This window comes from Ixodes scapularis, unplaced genomic scaffold (genome assembly GCF_016920785.2).
Source record: "Ixodes scapularis isolate PalLabHiFi unplaced genomic scaffold, ASM1692078v2 PGA_scaffold7__128_contigs__length_106722199, whole genome shotgun sequence".
Taxonomy (NCBI): domain Eukaryota; kingdom Metazoa; phylum Arthropoda; class Arachnida; order Ixodida; family Ixodidae; genus Ixodes; species Ixodes scapularis.
The window spans coordinates 37,713,970-37,727,419 of NW_024609882.1; the positions used below are offsets into that span (position 1 = coordinate 37,713,970).

Genomic DNA, 13,450 nt, shown 5'->3' on the forward strand with positions numbered 1-13,450 from the left:
CTATGATGTCTTGACAGGATATCTAATATAGGACAATTTGTCATGACATCTTATAGACAGACATGTCGGCAATGATGTCTTCTAGACATCTACATAATGATCTCTCAGCTAGGGGTACTCCGCATTTTCTTTATAGTCCCCAATTTGCCCTAACATTTGCTATACACACCAACAAACATAGCTGAAATAGTAAACCAAATATTAAGCCAAAATTAATTTTTCTTTTTTTTTTTTCGTGAAGGAAGTTGTTGAATTTACAATTTTGGCCCTCATTATGTTTTTCAAAGTGAAAGTCTCTACTAGCAACAATAAAAAAGTGACATTAGCAGAAGGCACGGGTTCACTCCTTGAACTGTGTAGGCTTTGTTCCCAACTGATTACAAGCAGTTTCATAGTGTCCAATGAATGGTTTGTAAGCTCGCTCCAGCACCCATGCAGCAGCACGAAACGAATGCTTGCCATAGCCTATTTCTAGACTGCCCGCTCAACCTGCAAGCCTGTCTTCCGCCGACGTCACGGCACTGAAAAGTGCGGGTATATTTGAACATTGATTTCGGCATCATTTTCACTTGCCGATTTCACAATAACAATTCTTAATTTTGCGATACTAAATAGCACACCGGAAAGGGCAAAGGCCGGTGGTTTTGAAATTATAGTTATTTAGGGTAGCTAAAAAAATCGCCGGAGCACACCTTTAAGACCTCAAGATCCCTATAATGTCTTGTCAGGGCATCTATATAGTAGACAATTTTTCATGACATCTTGTAGACAGACAAGACATTTCGGTAATTATATATACTAAACATCTACATAAAGATATCTCAGCTACGAGATGCTCAAGACGTCAAGGTCAATATAATCTGTTGTCAGGACACATATAGTATAAGACAATTTGTCTTGAGACTTTATAGACAGGCGACATGTATAGTGATGTCTTTTAGACACCTACATAAAGATTTTTTACTGTAGACCTCTAACTCAAGGGAAGCTAAAACACTTCTTTAAAAAAATGAGATAGAGGTTGATTCTAACATAGTTTTACCCCGTGAATCTGAATAGCACGTTCGCTTTCCCTGAAGATGTAACTAAAAGCGAGAATTCATGAAAAACCTCTAACCAGTCGTTACGTCATAAGAGGATCTTTCGGCCGCCAAGCGCGCGTTGCTCGAGGGCCGCACATGCAATCACAAGTTTGCCAGGTATATTCCCCCGCACTGGCGCCTGTGCGACGTCTTTTTCTACCCTTTTTATAAATAGCAAGAGTGCGCGTGCATAGCTTTGATAAGTATTGAAGATGTGCGAGAGCGGAGATTTCGAAGACTCCTTTTGTAACATCACGCTCTGGGAAGAAGGCCTTCAGCAGTACTTCGAAAATGATTTTCTGCTGCCTCCATGTACTAGATTAAAAAAAGAACTTTGATATTTGAGATCTTGGCGGTCAAATGAAGACGATTGAAGTGTGTTTCCTCAAGCGCTTCAGCTCCCCTTTAAAAGTCTCTTCTAGACCTCTTGGCAAAGATGTCTTTTGGATATTTAAGTAAAGATCTCCTCCAGATGTCTAGGTAAATATGTCTTCTCGACATCTTGGTAAAGGTTTCTCTTAGGCATCTAGGCTAAGATCAGGCAAATATTTGTCTGCCTAACTAATCTAAAGAGCAGAATGCAGTTTCCACCCTTTTGCTTGCTATAAGTTTGTGCCAGAGCGTAATGGCAACACAATGGTCCTCTGGACCAAGATGCACAAGTTGCAGTTCAGAACCACACCTGTCACCTGCAGCCTTCGTTTATTGCGGTTGAATAAATGAGTTCACATGTTGAGAAGAATATTTAATGTGAAGCAAAGTCAAAGTTTGGAAAGTGGGGCCATAAGAGAAAGAATGCTAGTTTAATGAGCATCGGGTGAGTGGGACTCGACCACGGCTTGCTAGCACCTCCAACGACTTTGTTAAGAGGCTATGCAAACTCTTGCGGCAACCTGGCGACTTTGTCTTTGCACCACCGATGGTGCAACAGGTCAGAAAAAGCGGCTGGGGTTCCGCCGGAAGCGGTCTTCGACATTATGCATCCACCGGAGTGAAGAAGTGGCCCCCGAAGAAGTCCGGCACCTAGTCCGGCAAGCGAGCAGCGTCTCCTCTGACGGAGAGGGCAGCTTGAGTGGAGACAGCGCCACGTGAGTTGGCCCTCTTCACTTTCTTTTTTCCATCTCCCAGTTGTAATGTAAATTGAAATTTTCGCGAGGAACTATACTCAGTTTCACTATATGTTGTACCGCAGCGAAGGTGCACAAGAGCTTGTGCCGCTGACATGTGCCCTAGAGCAAGGAGCTCGCACTTGTAGCCTTTCCTGCGGTACATCATAAGGTGAAATAGAGTATAATTTTTGCGAGGTTTGCAATTTGAACACTATTGCGAAAAACTCATCACATGAATGCATCACCTCATGTTAGCAAATCCGTAGCACATCAGTCCCAATCAATATATTTTGTCCACAAAACATTTTTAAAACTAATTTCTTGAAATTTGCAAAATTATCGAGGCTATGAAAATGAAGTTGTGTACAGTACAGTCAAATCTCGTTAATTCGAACTTGCGGATAATTCAAACTAACATGCAGGTCCCATCCTAAGCGTCTCTATGGGAGGAAACTCTCGGTAATTCAAACTTTGCTTTATTCAAAACATTTTTGGTCCCCCTTGAGTTCAAATTAACGAGATTCGACTTAATATAGAAATGGGCTTGGCCAGACACTGGATGTCTGACATGTACTACAGGTTGTACTGTCCCGTAGAATGTTGGAAACCGTTATGTGGATGGAGTTTTGGGCAATTTTCTAAGACAGTGGTGTTTTGACTGCATTTCCCGATCCTTTTTGAAGCGAAAGAGATATGCTACGACTGAAAACTGAACGTTTGTGTAATCGTACATTACGACTGAAAACTGAAAGTTCATCCAATCATACACTATGACTGAAAACTGAATGTTCGTCCAATCATACACTACGACTGAAAGCTGGACGTTCATCCAATCCTACACTACGACTGAAAGCTGATTGTTCGTTCGATCAGTGCCACGCGTGACACGGAGGTTTTTGTGGTCCCGTGCAGGTGGGTGCCTTCTCTCAGGCTGGCCCCCGAGGGAGAATTTGCCCAGTTTGTGGACAAGCTGGGGCCCGGGCAACTGGTGGGGCGGCAGGCCTTGGCCTCGGCCATCCTGGGGGAGGTGCAGGTCAGCCTGTGTGACCGCAAGACCCACCTCGAGATCGAGGTCATCCGGGCCAAGGGGCTCCAGCCCAAGCCCAATGCCAAGCTGCTCCCTGGTGCGTGTCCCTCGCCTCAAAACGGAAGGAGCCAAGGTCTCCTCAAGTTACGTTCTTGCCGAACATCGGTGTAAGAGCAGTTCAGAGGCCATACACCAAGTACCAAGTGCCTGCTGTAGTCCTTTGTTCTTTGAATACAAGAAGTCTATCCGGTAGAGCATGTGTGCTAGCAGACCTTCAGCAATGAGACTAGATCCTGTTGGCTTCGCCGAGCTGCAGCGACTTAAAATATCAAGCCTACACACATGTTAGAATAATCACCCACCAGCTGCATCTGACAAGTTTGAAAAATAAGCAAAGGACATATAAAGTGCCCAGGCCAGACTTCTGAGCAGACCCGACCAACCAAAATGCTCTTCCGTGTTTGCCATTTCTCCACGCATGTCGGTGCAAAGCCATGAAGCTTACCCCATGTGCGCTATTGCAAAGTGGTGAAGACCACCCCACCTTGTGGCCCTTCTGCGTTATTGTTTTTGAACTTAGGACCTTCCTGCAAAATATTTTTCAACCAGGGTGAAAATCCTCCTAGCCACCCTTCCCATTTCCCCCTTTCCCAGGGGGAACTCCTTTTGTTGCTCCATTTTGGGCCAGGATGAGCCGGACAAGTTTTCAGCTTATCCGGCCCCAAGATGCAACAACAAAAGACCCCCCCCCTGCTGTCAAGACAGCAGTGGGAGAGGGAGAAATAGGGAGGGTGGAGGAGGTTTTTCACCCTGGTAGAAAAAAAAGCTGTTTACCACTCCCTGTAACGTCGAATTGGAGCGCAGCTCTTGAGGAGGAAGAGGGAAGGGTACTTAGGGTCACGTGTTCTCGGGGGGGGGGGATCACGTGACCTGGGGGAGTGATCACGTGACCTCGAAGTAGGGGGGTCCATGGGGGAGGGGGGGTCACGTGACCCCCAGAGATATTTTCCGCTAGATTTAGCGTTGCAATTTCTCCGCTAAATTTAGCGGGGAAATTTTTCCGCTAGATTTAGCGGGCGAATCTTTTTGCTAGATTTAGCAGGGAAATTTTTCCGCCAGATTTGGCGGGGAAATTTTTCGGCTAGATTTAGTGGGGAAATATTTCCGCTAGATTTAGTGGGGAAATTTTTCCGCTAGATTTAGCGGGGAAATATTTCCGCAAGATGTAGCGGGGAAATTTTTCCGCTAGAATTAGCGGGGACATTTTTCCGCTAAATTTAGCGGAGAAATTTTTCCGCTAGATTTAGCAAGGTAATGTTTCGGCTAGATTTAGTGGGGCAATATTTCCGCAAGATTTAGCGGGGAAATTTTTTTGCTAGAATTAGCGGGGAAATTTTTCCTTAGATTTAGCAGGGAAATTTTTCCGCTAAATTTAGCAGGCAAATTTTTCCGCTAAATTTAGCAAGGTAATGTTTCGGCTAGATTTAGCGGGGAAATTTTTCCGCTAAATTTAGCAAGGTAATGTTTCGGCTAGACTTGGCGGGAAAATATTTCCGTAAGATTTTGCGGGCAAATCTTTTTGCTAAATTTAGCGGGGAAATTTTTCCGCTAGACTTAGCGGGGAAATTTTCTTGCTAGATTTAGCGGGGAAATTTTTTAGCGGGGAAATTTTTCCGCTAGATTTAGCGGGGAAATATTTCCGCTAGATTTAGCGTGGAAATTTTTCCGCTAAATTTAGCGGGGAAATTTACCCATAATGCACCGCGCGGTTACGCCGACGGCGACGCTGCTCAAGCCGGAAATGGACACCTAAGAGCTGCGCTCTAAAACATTTTGTATTAGAGCGCAGCTCTTAGGCGCCTAATTCCGGCTTGAGCAGAGTCGCCGTCGGCATAACCATGAAGTCACGTGACCTCCCCCCTCCTTAGGTCATGTGACCCCGTGACGTCACCCCGTGAGGAGGGGTATACCCTCCCCTCAGTACCCTTCCATCCTCCTCCTCAAAAGCTGCACTCCAATTTGGCGTTACAGGGAGTTGTAAATGGCTTTCATTTTTTTTTTCAGCATAGGCAGGCACATATTCAATATTTTGCAGTAATTTGAGCTCCCCTTAATGTTGCTTTTGTGCTCGTTGTGAATCACAAAATCCTTCCCTATCGTTTCGATCAGCTCAAAAAAAGGAAGGGGACCATGTACTCTCGAGCCCACATTCCTAAAAAAAGTACCGAGACGAATAGGTTTCTTTTTACATTATAACGATATGAGAGTGACTTAAATTAGGCCTGTGAAATACAACACAAAAAATCCGCACAAAATGAGCTCCCCGTTTTCGGCAGCTCTATAATCTTTAGACGCATACGCAGTATGTGCAAGTTTGCTTTAGGTTTCATAACCTCTCTTGCCTAAGAGAAAGGGCAGTGTTTACTGATGTAATACATTTTCTTGTTCTAAGTGTCCATCTTCTCATTTCAGCACCCTATGTGAAGGTGTACCTGATCAATGGCAGGAAGTGCATAGCCAAGGCGAAAACGGCGACTGCCCGGCGGACGTTAGATCCACTCTACCAGCAGGTGCTAATATTCAACGAGGACTATCGAGGTTGTGTGCTGCAGGTAAGCCCAGTGTCTCTACTTTGTGTACTTCCGTTCAATGCACAATCGAACAGAATTGTAACTTTTTCTAACGAGGCAATCGATGGATTTGAGAAATGTAAGAATAAGACAAGTCTACTTTTGTACAGGTCAACTCTATAGACCGACACATTGTAATTTGTTTACAAACAAGACCGCGTCCGCCCACACCAGGTGTGGGCACTGCGCGTGCGCAGAAGTCGAATTCGGGTGAAGTGAAACGTCTGCGCATGCGCCATGCCGTCGACAGCACAACCGCAGCTGTGTGACATCAGGGCCGCGTGTTGGTCTAGAGTATTTGGTGTTCCCTCAGTTAATAGCTAATAAAGACAAGTAGGAACATGTTCTGAAACAAGAGCTTGCATGGTGGTCTAGAATCCTAATGCTTAATAATGGCACTTCAGGCAAAGAGAGGAGAAAAAGTCATATGCTTTGCCCACAATGTGCAAAGAAACGAAAGCCATAACTGTTGCTTGGTTGTGCAATGCGGGTGGAATGGTGCCGTCATGTACCTGAGGATGGAGGTGCGACGTGGTTAATTCTCACTGCTGTCGTGGTTGGCATTGTGGATGCCACTGACGACCGCCAGCAGTGCTATAGTCAGTTACAGGTTAAGAAGGTAGCGGCAAATGCCCCTCAAAGGGAATCAGATATCCCTCCGCCACCTTTGCATCCAATAGCGTCCCACTGTTTCCGTGACGTCGCGGACAACGCGCGAGGAGGGTCTTGCCTTTCTGTACATATTTGCTTTATCTTTCGACTTTGACTTAGCATTGTGGAAGCCACGAGAGGGAGATTAGAGTTCTCCCCCACCGACGGAAACAAATACGACTTTCGGGGATTAGCATCCCCCCCGATGGATACAAAGGCTGCTTTCAGGGGCTCGGTTCCCTCTCCGATGAATACAAAGGTCGCTTTCTTAAAAAGTGGGATCGGAGACAAGTGGGAATCCATTGAAGCGGAACAAGGAGCGTTTCCAGTGAACTCTTCTTTCGACTGCGGAGAGATTTGAAACGGGCGCATCACACTTGTGGGAGGAGCTTCTCCTACCTTCTTGACTTGTAACCGACTATAGTTGATCTGTGAAGTAAGTGGGCAAGCACGATAAACGTTTCTAAAACCATCCAACATTACGCATATAGCAACTGGCTACTGCCAAAGTGGGATTTCGCATGACGTGAGTAATGTTTGGAAACAAGTATTTAAAGCGAATGACAGGAAGACTTTCCCTTCGTCGCACCACTACTGGCGGGACGCCAGGGCTCCCCTCTTTTCTCTCTTCGAGCGGTGCTGCCGATGGGAAGAACCGACTTCCCTGGCCTTGTGCCAAGAGGGGAGAGAAGAGTTTTTCCGTAGCGGCAACGACAGCCGATGGCCTTGAAATCTCTGCAAAGTGTTGCCTGTAAAGTTATCGCTTTAAGAGCTCGATCCTAAGACAGACGTTTGTCGTCTGGTTCTTCGCAACTGTGAGGTGAAATTGTACAACTTCTTTTTTAATAAATTATCTATGACTGCAAGCCTCAGCACAACATAGGCATAATATGAAAAGCTATGCATGTCTTGTTGCAATGAATGTTCCACTAGCAGAAAGATGGCATCTTTCAGAACGGCCAACTTGCGACCACAAGCTTCCACATACAAAACGAGATACAGATGGGTTATGGCTTAGGCTTAACCTGTCTGTATCTCATTAGTTTTGGCCTAGGCACTTGGCTTTAGCCTAGGCCAAGTGTGGGGGAGTCTGGGGAACCTAGGCCGTGGGTTCACCAGCTACCCTAGACTTAAGGGTTGCCTTCTTGTTCCTCTCTGCCATAAGCAAAGCATAAAGTGTCTTTCACCGATGTACAATTGAGTGATGCACTCCCAAGTACGCACATTATTCTTTACAAGTTTGTATGCTCCCGCACCATTTTATTGCATTGACGTCGAGACCACGAGGGAATTCTCAGTTGCCGTTCGAGGCAGGCGGAGTTTCCTCAAGATCAAAGAGCTCGAGAACCCCCGGACTGTCGCACGTTCCTCGCCCTAAACAGAATTTCTAAGCCGTTCCGATTTATTTTTGCTCCCCACCTCAACTCCAGGTGACCGTGTACGGAGAGTACGGCCGCATGGACAAGAAGGCGTTCATGGGTGCCGCTCAGGTGATGCTGGACGACCTGAACCTGACCAACATGACCATCGGGTGGTACAAGCTGTTTCCCCTCACGTCGCTGGTCATGGCACCAGCCTCGCAAGGAAACTCCCTCGCCTCCATGGACAGCTTCGGCTGAGATCGCCGTGGGGACGCTCGCGCGACACCTTCTCCAACACGTGTTGTGCTCCCGCGACTCTCTCTCTCCCCCCACCCTCCTTGTCTCCGCCACCGAGGCGAACAGGAAGGAAGGATGACGGCTAGGACAGTGACTGCGGCCACGGAAAGCGGGTCGCGGCTACGGAGCTGCCGTTCGCGGCAAGCGCAACGACGAATTCCGTCGAAACGACGGAGAAACCGTAAACGGATCCTGTCAAGACGACGGGGGGGAAGCCGCGAGCGGATTCCGTTGAGACGACGGGGGAAAACGCAGACGGAGGGAGGTCCTTTCACGGCACTGCGGTTGTTGGATGGGGATTTTGAGAGGGGATGCTCTACGAGGACGTGCGAATTTGTTTTCTTTTTTTCTAATATTTTATGAGTTTGGAAGTTGGAGTGTCGTCTCTCTCTCTCTCTCGTCCAGCTGGGCCAAAGAACAAAAGGGCGAGAGCGGACCACAAGGGGGCAGTTCGAAGTGCCCAGATTCCGAAAGCGGCCCGATAGAGTCGTTCCCGCCAAAAGGGGAGGTAGCGAGGAGGCGGCGGCTGCACAAAAAGAGATGCTCAGAGTATAATGTATATATATTACGCGTCGTAATATATAAATATTATACGCTTATAAAAAAAAAGAAGAGTGCAAGAAAAAAAAAAGAAAACTGATTCTGAGTTTCCGAGGTCGACGGCAAATGAAAAAAAAAAGAGCATGATTTCTTTTTTGGGTTAAACACGTCTCCTTCTCTTCCGTTTTATTTCTTTCGGACTGAGTTTTTCAATGCCGAAGCTTCTCTCTCCTGTTTTGAGAGAAAGTGCCTGTTATGCTCTGTGCATACATCTGTGTCTTTTGTGCCGTTTCTAGTCATGCCTAGGAAACAAAACAACAAAAAAAAAAACTGTCCGTGTGTTCTACTACCGAGCATAAAAAGACTAAACAAACGGGAAAAAAAAACAAAAAAACAAGACGCTAGGAGGTCGAGCACGGGCCGAAAACATCATCGTCATCACCGCCGCGAATTCACCACATCATCTTGAGCGCGAAAAGAAAAAGACGACAAAAAAGGTGTCCTGGTCGTTTGTTTTTACTATGATTGTTGATGGTGCAGTTTCTTGTGCGGCACTCTCAATTTTTCTGTTAGTGATGCCGTCGCGCGTGATGCGTGAAAGAGGTTGTCTAACTGTGTATAAAAAGAAAAACTCACTGCCCCTCTGGTTCACGGGCATTGTTTTAATAGCTTTGCATTGGACGAAACAGGCCCTTCCCCCTTTTTAAACGTTGTTGTTTTACGAAGGAAAATGTGTCGCTGAACGTTTCTCAATGGCGTCGTTTGTCGCTGCATTTTGAATTTTACGCTAGTCGCCTACGACACAGAAGAGAGAATGGTATGGTTTAGGCACCCTCGTTTTTATTTGTGTCGTATCATCCATCAGCTGTGAGCGAAATCTTTTTATCTTGTTCGAGTCTTTGTTTTTACGGCTTCCGGCGCAAGCGATCACTGTACACAATAGCGAACCCACTGTGACGAGAAACGTTGTTTAGAAAACCATCGCTCCATTTGTTCGTTTTTCACGAGTGTTTGGGACACAAATGTACTTTTTTATTTTTTTTTCAAAGACCATGCTGCTCCCTACTACTATAATAATACTGCTAGTATAACTACTACTATTACAACTTCTACTACTACTGTTACTAATATTACCATTGTTATCAAACAATAGTACTATTGATCACAACGCCAATACCGAGCGCTGCCCGCTTTCAAAGACTTGACTGAACAAAAAAAAAAAAAGAAAAGATCCAAGCTGACCTAAACCGTTTTTTGAAACTAGAATTCATACCGCCAGAAAAAAAAAAAAAGCTTTCCAAAGCTTCCAAACTAGGCAGAATCAAACTTCATAGCACACATTCTCCACACACAATCACACATTCTGATGAGAAAAAAAAAAAAAAAGCAAACAAAAAATATGCCATTAAAACCGGTTTTAGTGGAAATTTCGCATGTAACCGCGCGTGTCGTGACCATATGCGAGTATATTCACAATGCCGACTATACCTATACATATATAAATACATACATACATACATACTACATACCCGTCTCTATGCTTTACATACATACTAGGCATATTTGCAGCCAAATTGAAGAAAGCGGGGCCCGAAATGCTCGTCACACAGGATGTCACGGCGCGCGTGAAGTTCTTCCATATCACCTCATAGGTTGTCCTCATACGACATCTTCTTTTCGTGCAAAGGAGAAAGAGAAAAAAAAAAAAATGCGCGTGCCCACACAAAAAAAGGGAAGAAAGGTAAAAAAAAAAAAGAAAAAAAAAGTTCTCGCAAACTAAACATTGTTTTGTGAATTTTTACGCTTCCGTCGATAGCTCGGTACAATGCTAGAACCACTTTTACGAGCGAGTGAAAACAAAATGGCTAAAAAAAAGACAGTTGTTTTCCGAAGTTCTCGTTTCTGATTTCCTTGAGTTGAAAAACCACTTAAATGTGTACCGAGGGTAAGAGATACATGGATATTTGTGATATAAATATATCCGTGTGCGGTGTTGAGGAAAACAAAAAAAAAAAATTCTGTCAACACTCGGTGGTATTGGGACTTGTGGTTCAGTGATGTTACTGATGCATTTTGTATACTGTACCAATACAGTTTGCCTTTTTGATCTTTAAGAAAAAGCAACTCCCAGCATCGGTGTGAATTTCACTCTGGCATCATCGCCTCCCCTCCCCCCTCCAATCTTCCAGATCCTGAATGGCCTTCTGTGACACTTCTTTTCATAGACGCGAGACATTCAAAATGTCTTCGAAGACGTACCAGGCACACAGTTGCAAACAAGAACTGGAATGCACTACCGCTATTTGTCTGGCGTTGTGGCACTAGAGTCGCTCGAGCTTAGAGTGAGTGCTCCCAAGCCAGCAACCAGTGCAGTTTGGAGATGATATGCAGCTTAAATGGCTCAATTAATTTGTTATTTTAGAGAAGTATTTTGTATTGTGCCAAGTGCTAAATTAAACTGCAGTCCGGCTACAACGGAGCCGGGATGAAGTAGCTATACCCTGACAATGACCACCGCCGAAGTACAGTCATAGTCATACTTAGCTGCAGCAAATGCTAAGCCCACTCTTGGCATATTTTGGTCGTTTTAAACGTGCCCGTACATGGTTTTACGCTAGTGTCGACGTATGTGCTGGCTTTCTGTCTCGTTACGCCCGTCTTATACCTTCAGTTAACATAAATAAGTTCGAGGGGTACATATTATGCTTTAGTTCGTGCATTTCCTCATTAAAATTCACTGCCACGCTTTAGTTAAGTTTGATTGTGACTGTACCCTTGAATACAATACATTTTGCAGCATGTTACATGACAACTAGAGATTATGGTCTTAGGTCACATCTCCAAGATACAATATTTACACGCTTGTAAGTCGACTCGATTGTAAGTCGACCCTCCCAGCATCGCACATAAAAAAAAAAAAAAAAAAAAAATTAGGGGCACATTTTACAACGAACATGGGAGAACGGCAGGGAATCTCTTTCGAAAGTCCGGCCTGCAGCATGTGCCTTCCAGCGTGCTTTGGTTGCGCATGCATGAGTGAGGCGCTTGAGATACCCAAGCGTTATCAAAACTAGGAAGCTCGCGCTGGACAACTGGACCTGCTCCTTGTCGTTCTCACTCTGTCTGCAACTAGAGAGTATGATTCGGCCCACACTGGTGTTGTCGCTCCCGTCGCCGTCACTGCTACGTTCTCAAAGCACGTCGTCGGCGTCGTCCAACGAAATCTCGCACCTTGCAACTAACAGCATCAACTGCATCTCCCGCGCTTGCTCGGTGATCACGTTGCACGTCACGGGTAGGGGACCAATTACGCACTTCTGCGGTGTACGTTGGAAGGCGTCCCGACCAATCCAGACTTTGGCCCGCGGAGGACTCTTTGTTTGCCGTTACAGTTAAGATCCCGCGCCGTTGCAGATGCCACTGGAGCACCACCCGCTCTGACGGGTCGACCTTGCATCCAACAGTGCAGTTGTTGGTTGCTTTTAGATAAGTATGGCCATAAACGAACACCGAAAACCTAAACTGCTCGGATCACGTATGCCAATACACAAAAACATAGTTGGCGCTCCAGCATGATCTGGACACTCGATCAAATGATGTGCGACCGTAAATCGTGCGAAAAACTGCAAAAAAAAAAGCAGGGGGGAGTGAGGTGTCACAACTCCAACAGTCTATAGGTGGCGCCACTCGTTTTCCAAGATGGCAGTTATAGTGAGGGTCGGAGATCTGTGCTGGTATACAGGTTGCTGAGCCTGTCTAGTGTGCTGGCTTCACTGAGCGACACAAATTATTCATGCTTATACAAAGAAGCTGAAGAGGTGCATCGAAGATAATGGAGAGGTGGCCTTTAGAAGTTCAAGTGGTATAACCCTGGAAAGCTTTATGGAAATGTTGCAATTCTACCTGCCATCCATGATAATTACGTGGAAGGGGAATAGCTACAGGCAAAAGTAGGGGGTGTGTATTGGGTCATGTGTTGCCCCCGTTTTAAGTGACATTTACCTGGGTGAAGTGGACTGTGCTATCGCGAGTGAGTTAGGCGACACTTTTGTTAGTAAGGTGTTCCGCTACGTAGACGGCTTTCCAGTGATTCTTAAAAGAGGAGTACTACTGGACACGGTAAAGGCCCGTTCACACTCTAGCGACCGAGTACGACTGAGAGAGACGAGATCTCTTACAACTTCTTAAATGTTTCTAGAATGAGGGGACACACTGACATTGTGGCGCCATCTATGCGGTGACCCTAGAACTGCATTTCACAAAACCGAAGGTTTTGCGGGATTTCCGAGGTCAAATGTGCGTAACACCCATAGAAAGGCTCGTTTATAACATTGACAAAAGTTTTTCGAGCCAAAAAAGAAAGGATATTGCGCGAGAAATAAAAAAAATATGCCGGACCGCCGAGTTTACACTGCTTCCCAATAGATGGCGCCAGTGTGTTCTCTGGTTTAAGAAGTTTTAAGGAACCCAGGTTTAAGAGGTCGCAAGCAGTCGCAAGAGTGTGAACGGGCCTTAAGGGAACAAGTGATAAGTGTCTTTAAAACATGTGGGGGAGGCCTAAGGTTTACATTCGAGATCCCAAAAGAAGGTGTGCTTCAGTACCTTGACATTTCACTGCGCCTAGAAAACGACCATGTATGCTGGACTTACAAGCCAAGGTCGAAGAAGGCCATTGTTGACTACAACTCGGCCCATTCAAAAATCATAAAAAGGGGCATTGCTCTGTCTAGTCTACATTCAGCATTCAACAAAT

The 13,450-nt window shown here is 45.5% G+C and overlaps 1 protein-coding gene across 1 annotated transcript in view; it reads left to right on the forward strand.

The window, feature by feature from the left end:
• The window catches only part of LOC8024180 (regulating synaptic membrane exocytosis protein 2), a 96,528-nt gene extending 86,571 nt beyond the window's left edge, over positions 1–9,957 (forward strand). The window contains exons 16-19 of the mRNA XM_029966753.4: positions 2,014–2,170; positions 3,104–3,315; positions 5,691–5,830; positions 7,930–9,957. Of these exons, the coding sequence (XP_029822613.2) occupies positions 2,014–2,170; positions 3,104–3,315; positions 5,691–5,830; positions 7,930–8,118 (698 nt within the window). The 3' untranslated portion in view covers positions 8,119–9,957. The remainder of the gene's footprint in view (positions 1–2,013; positions 2,171–3,103; positions 3,316–5,690; positions 5,831–7,929) is intronic.
• Positions 9,958–13,450: the final 3,493 nt, after the last annotated feature.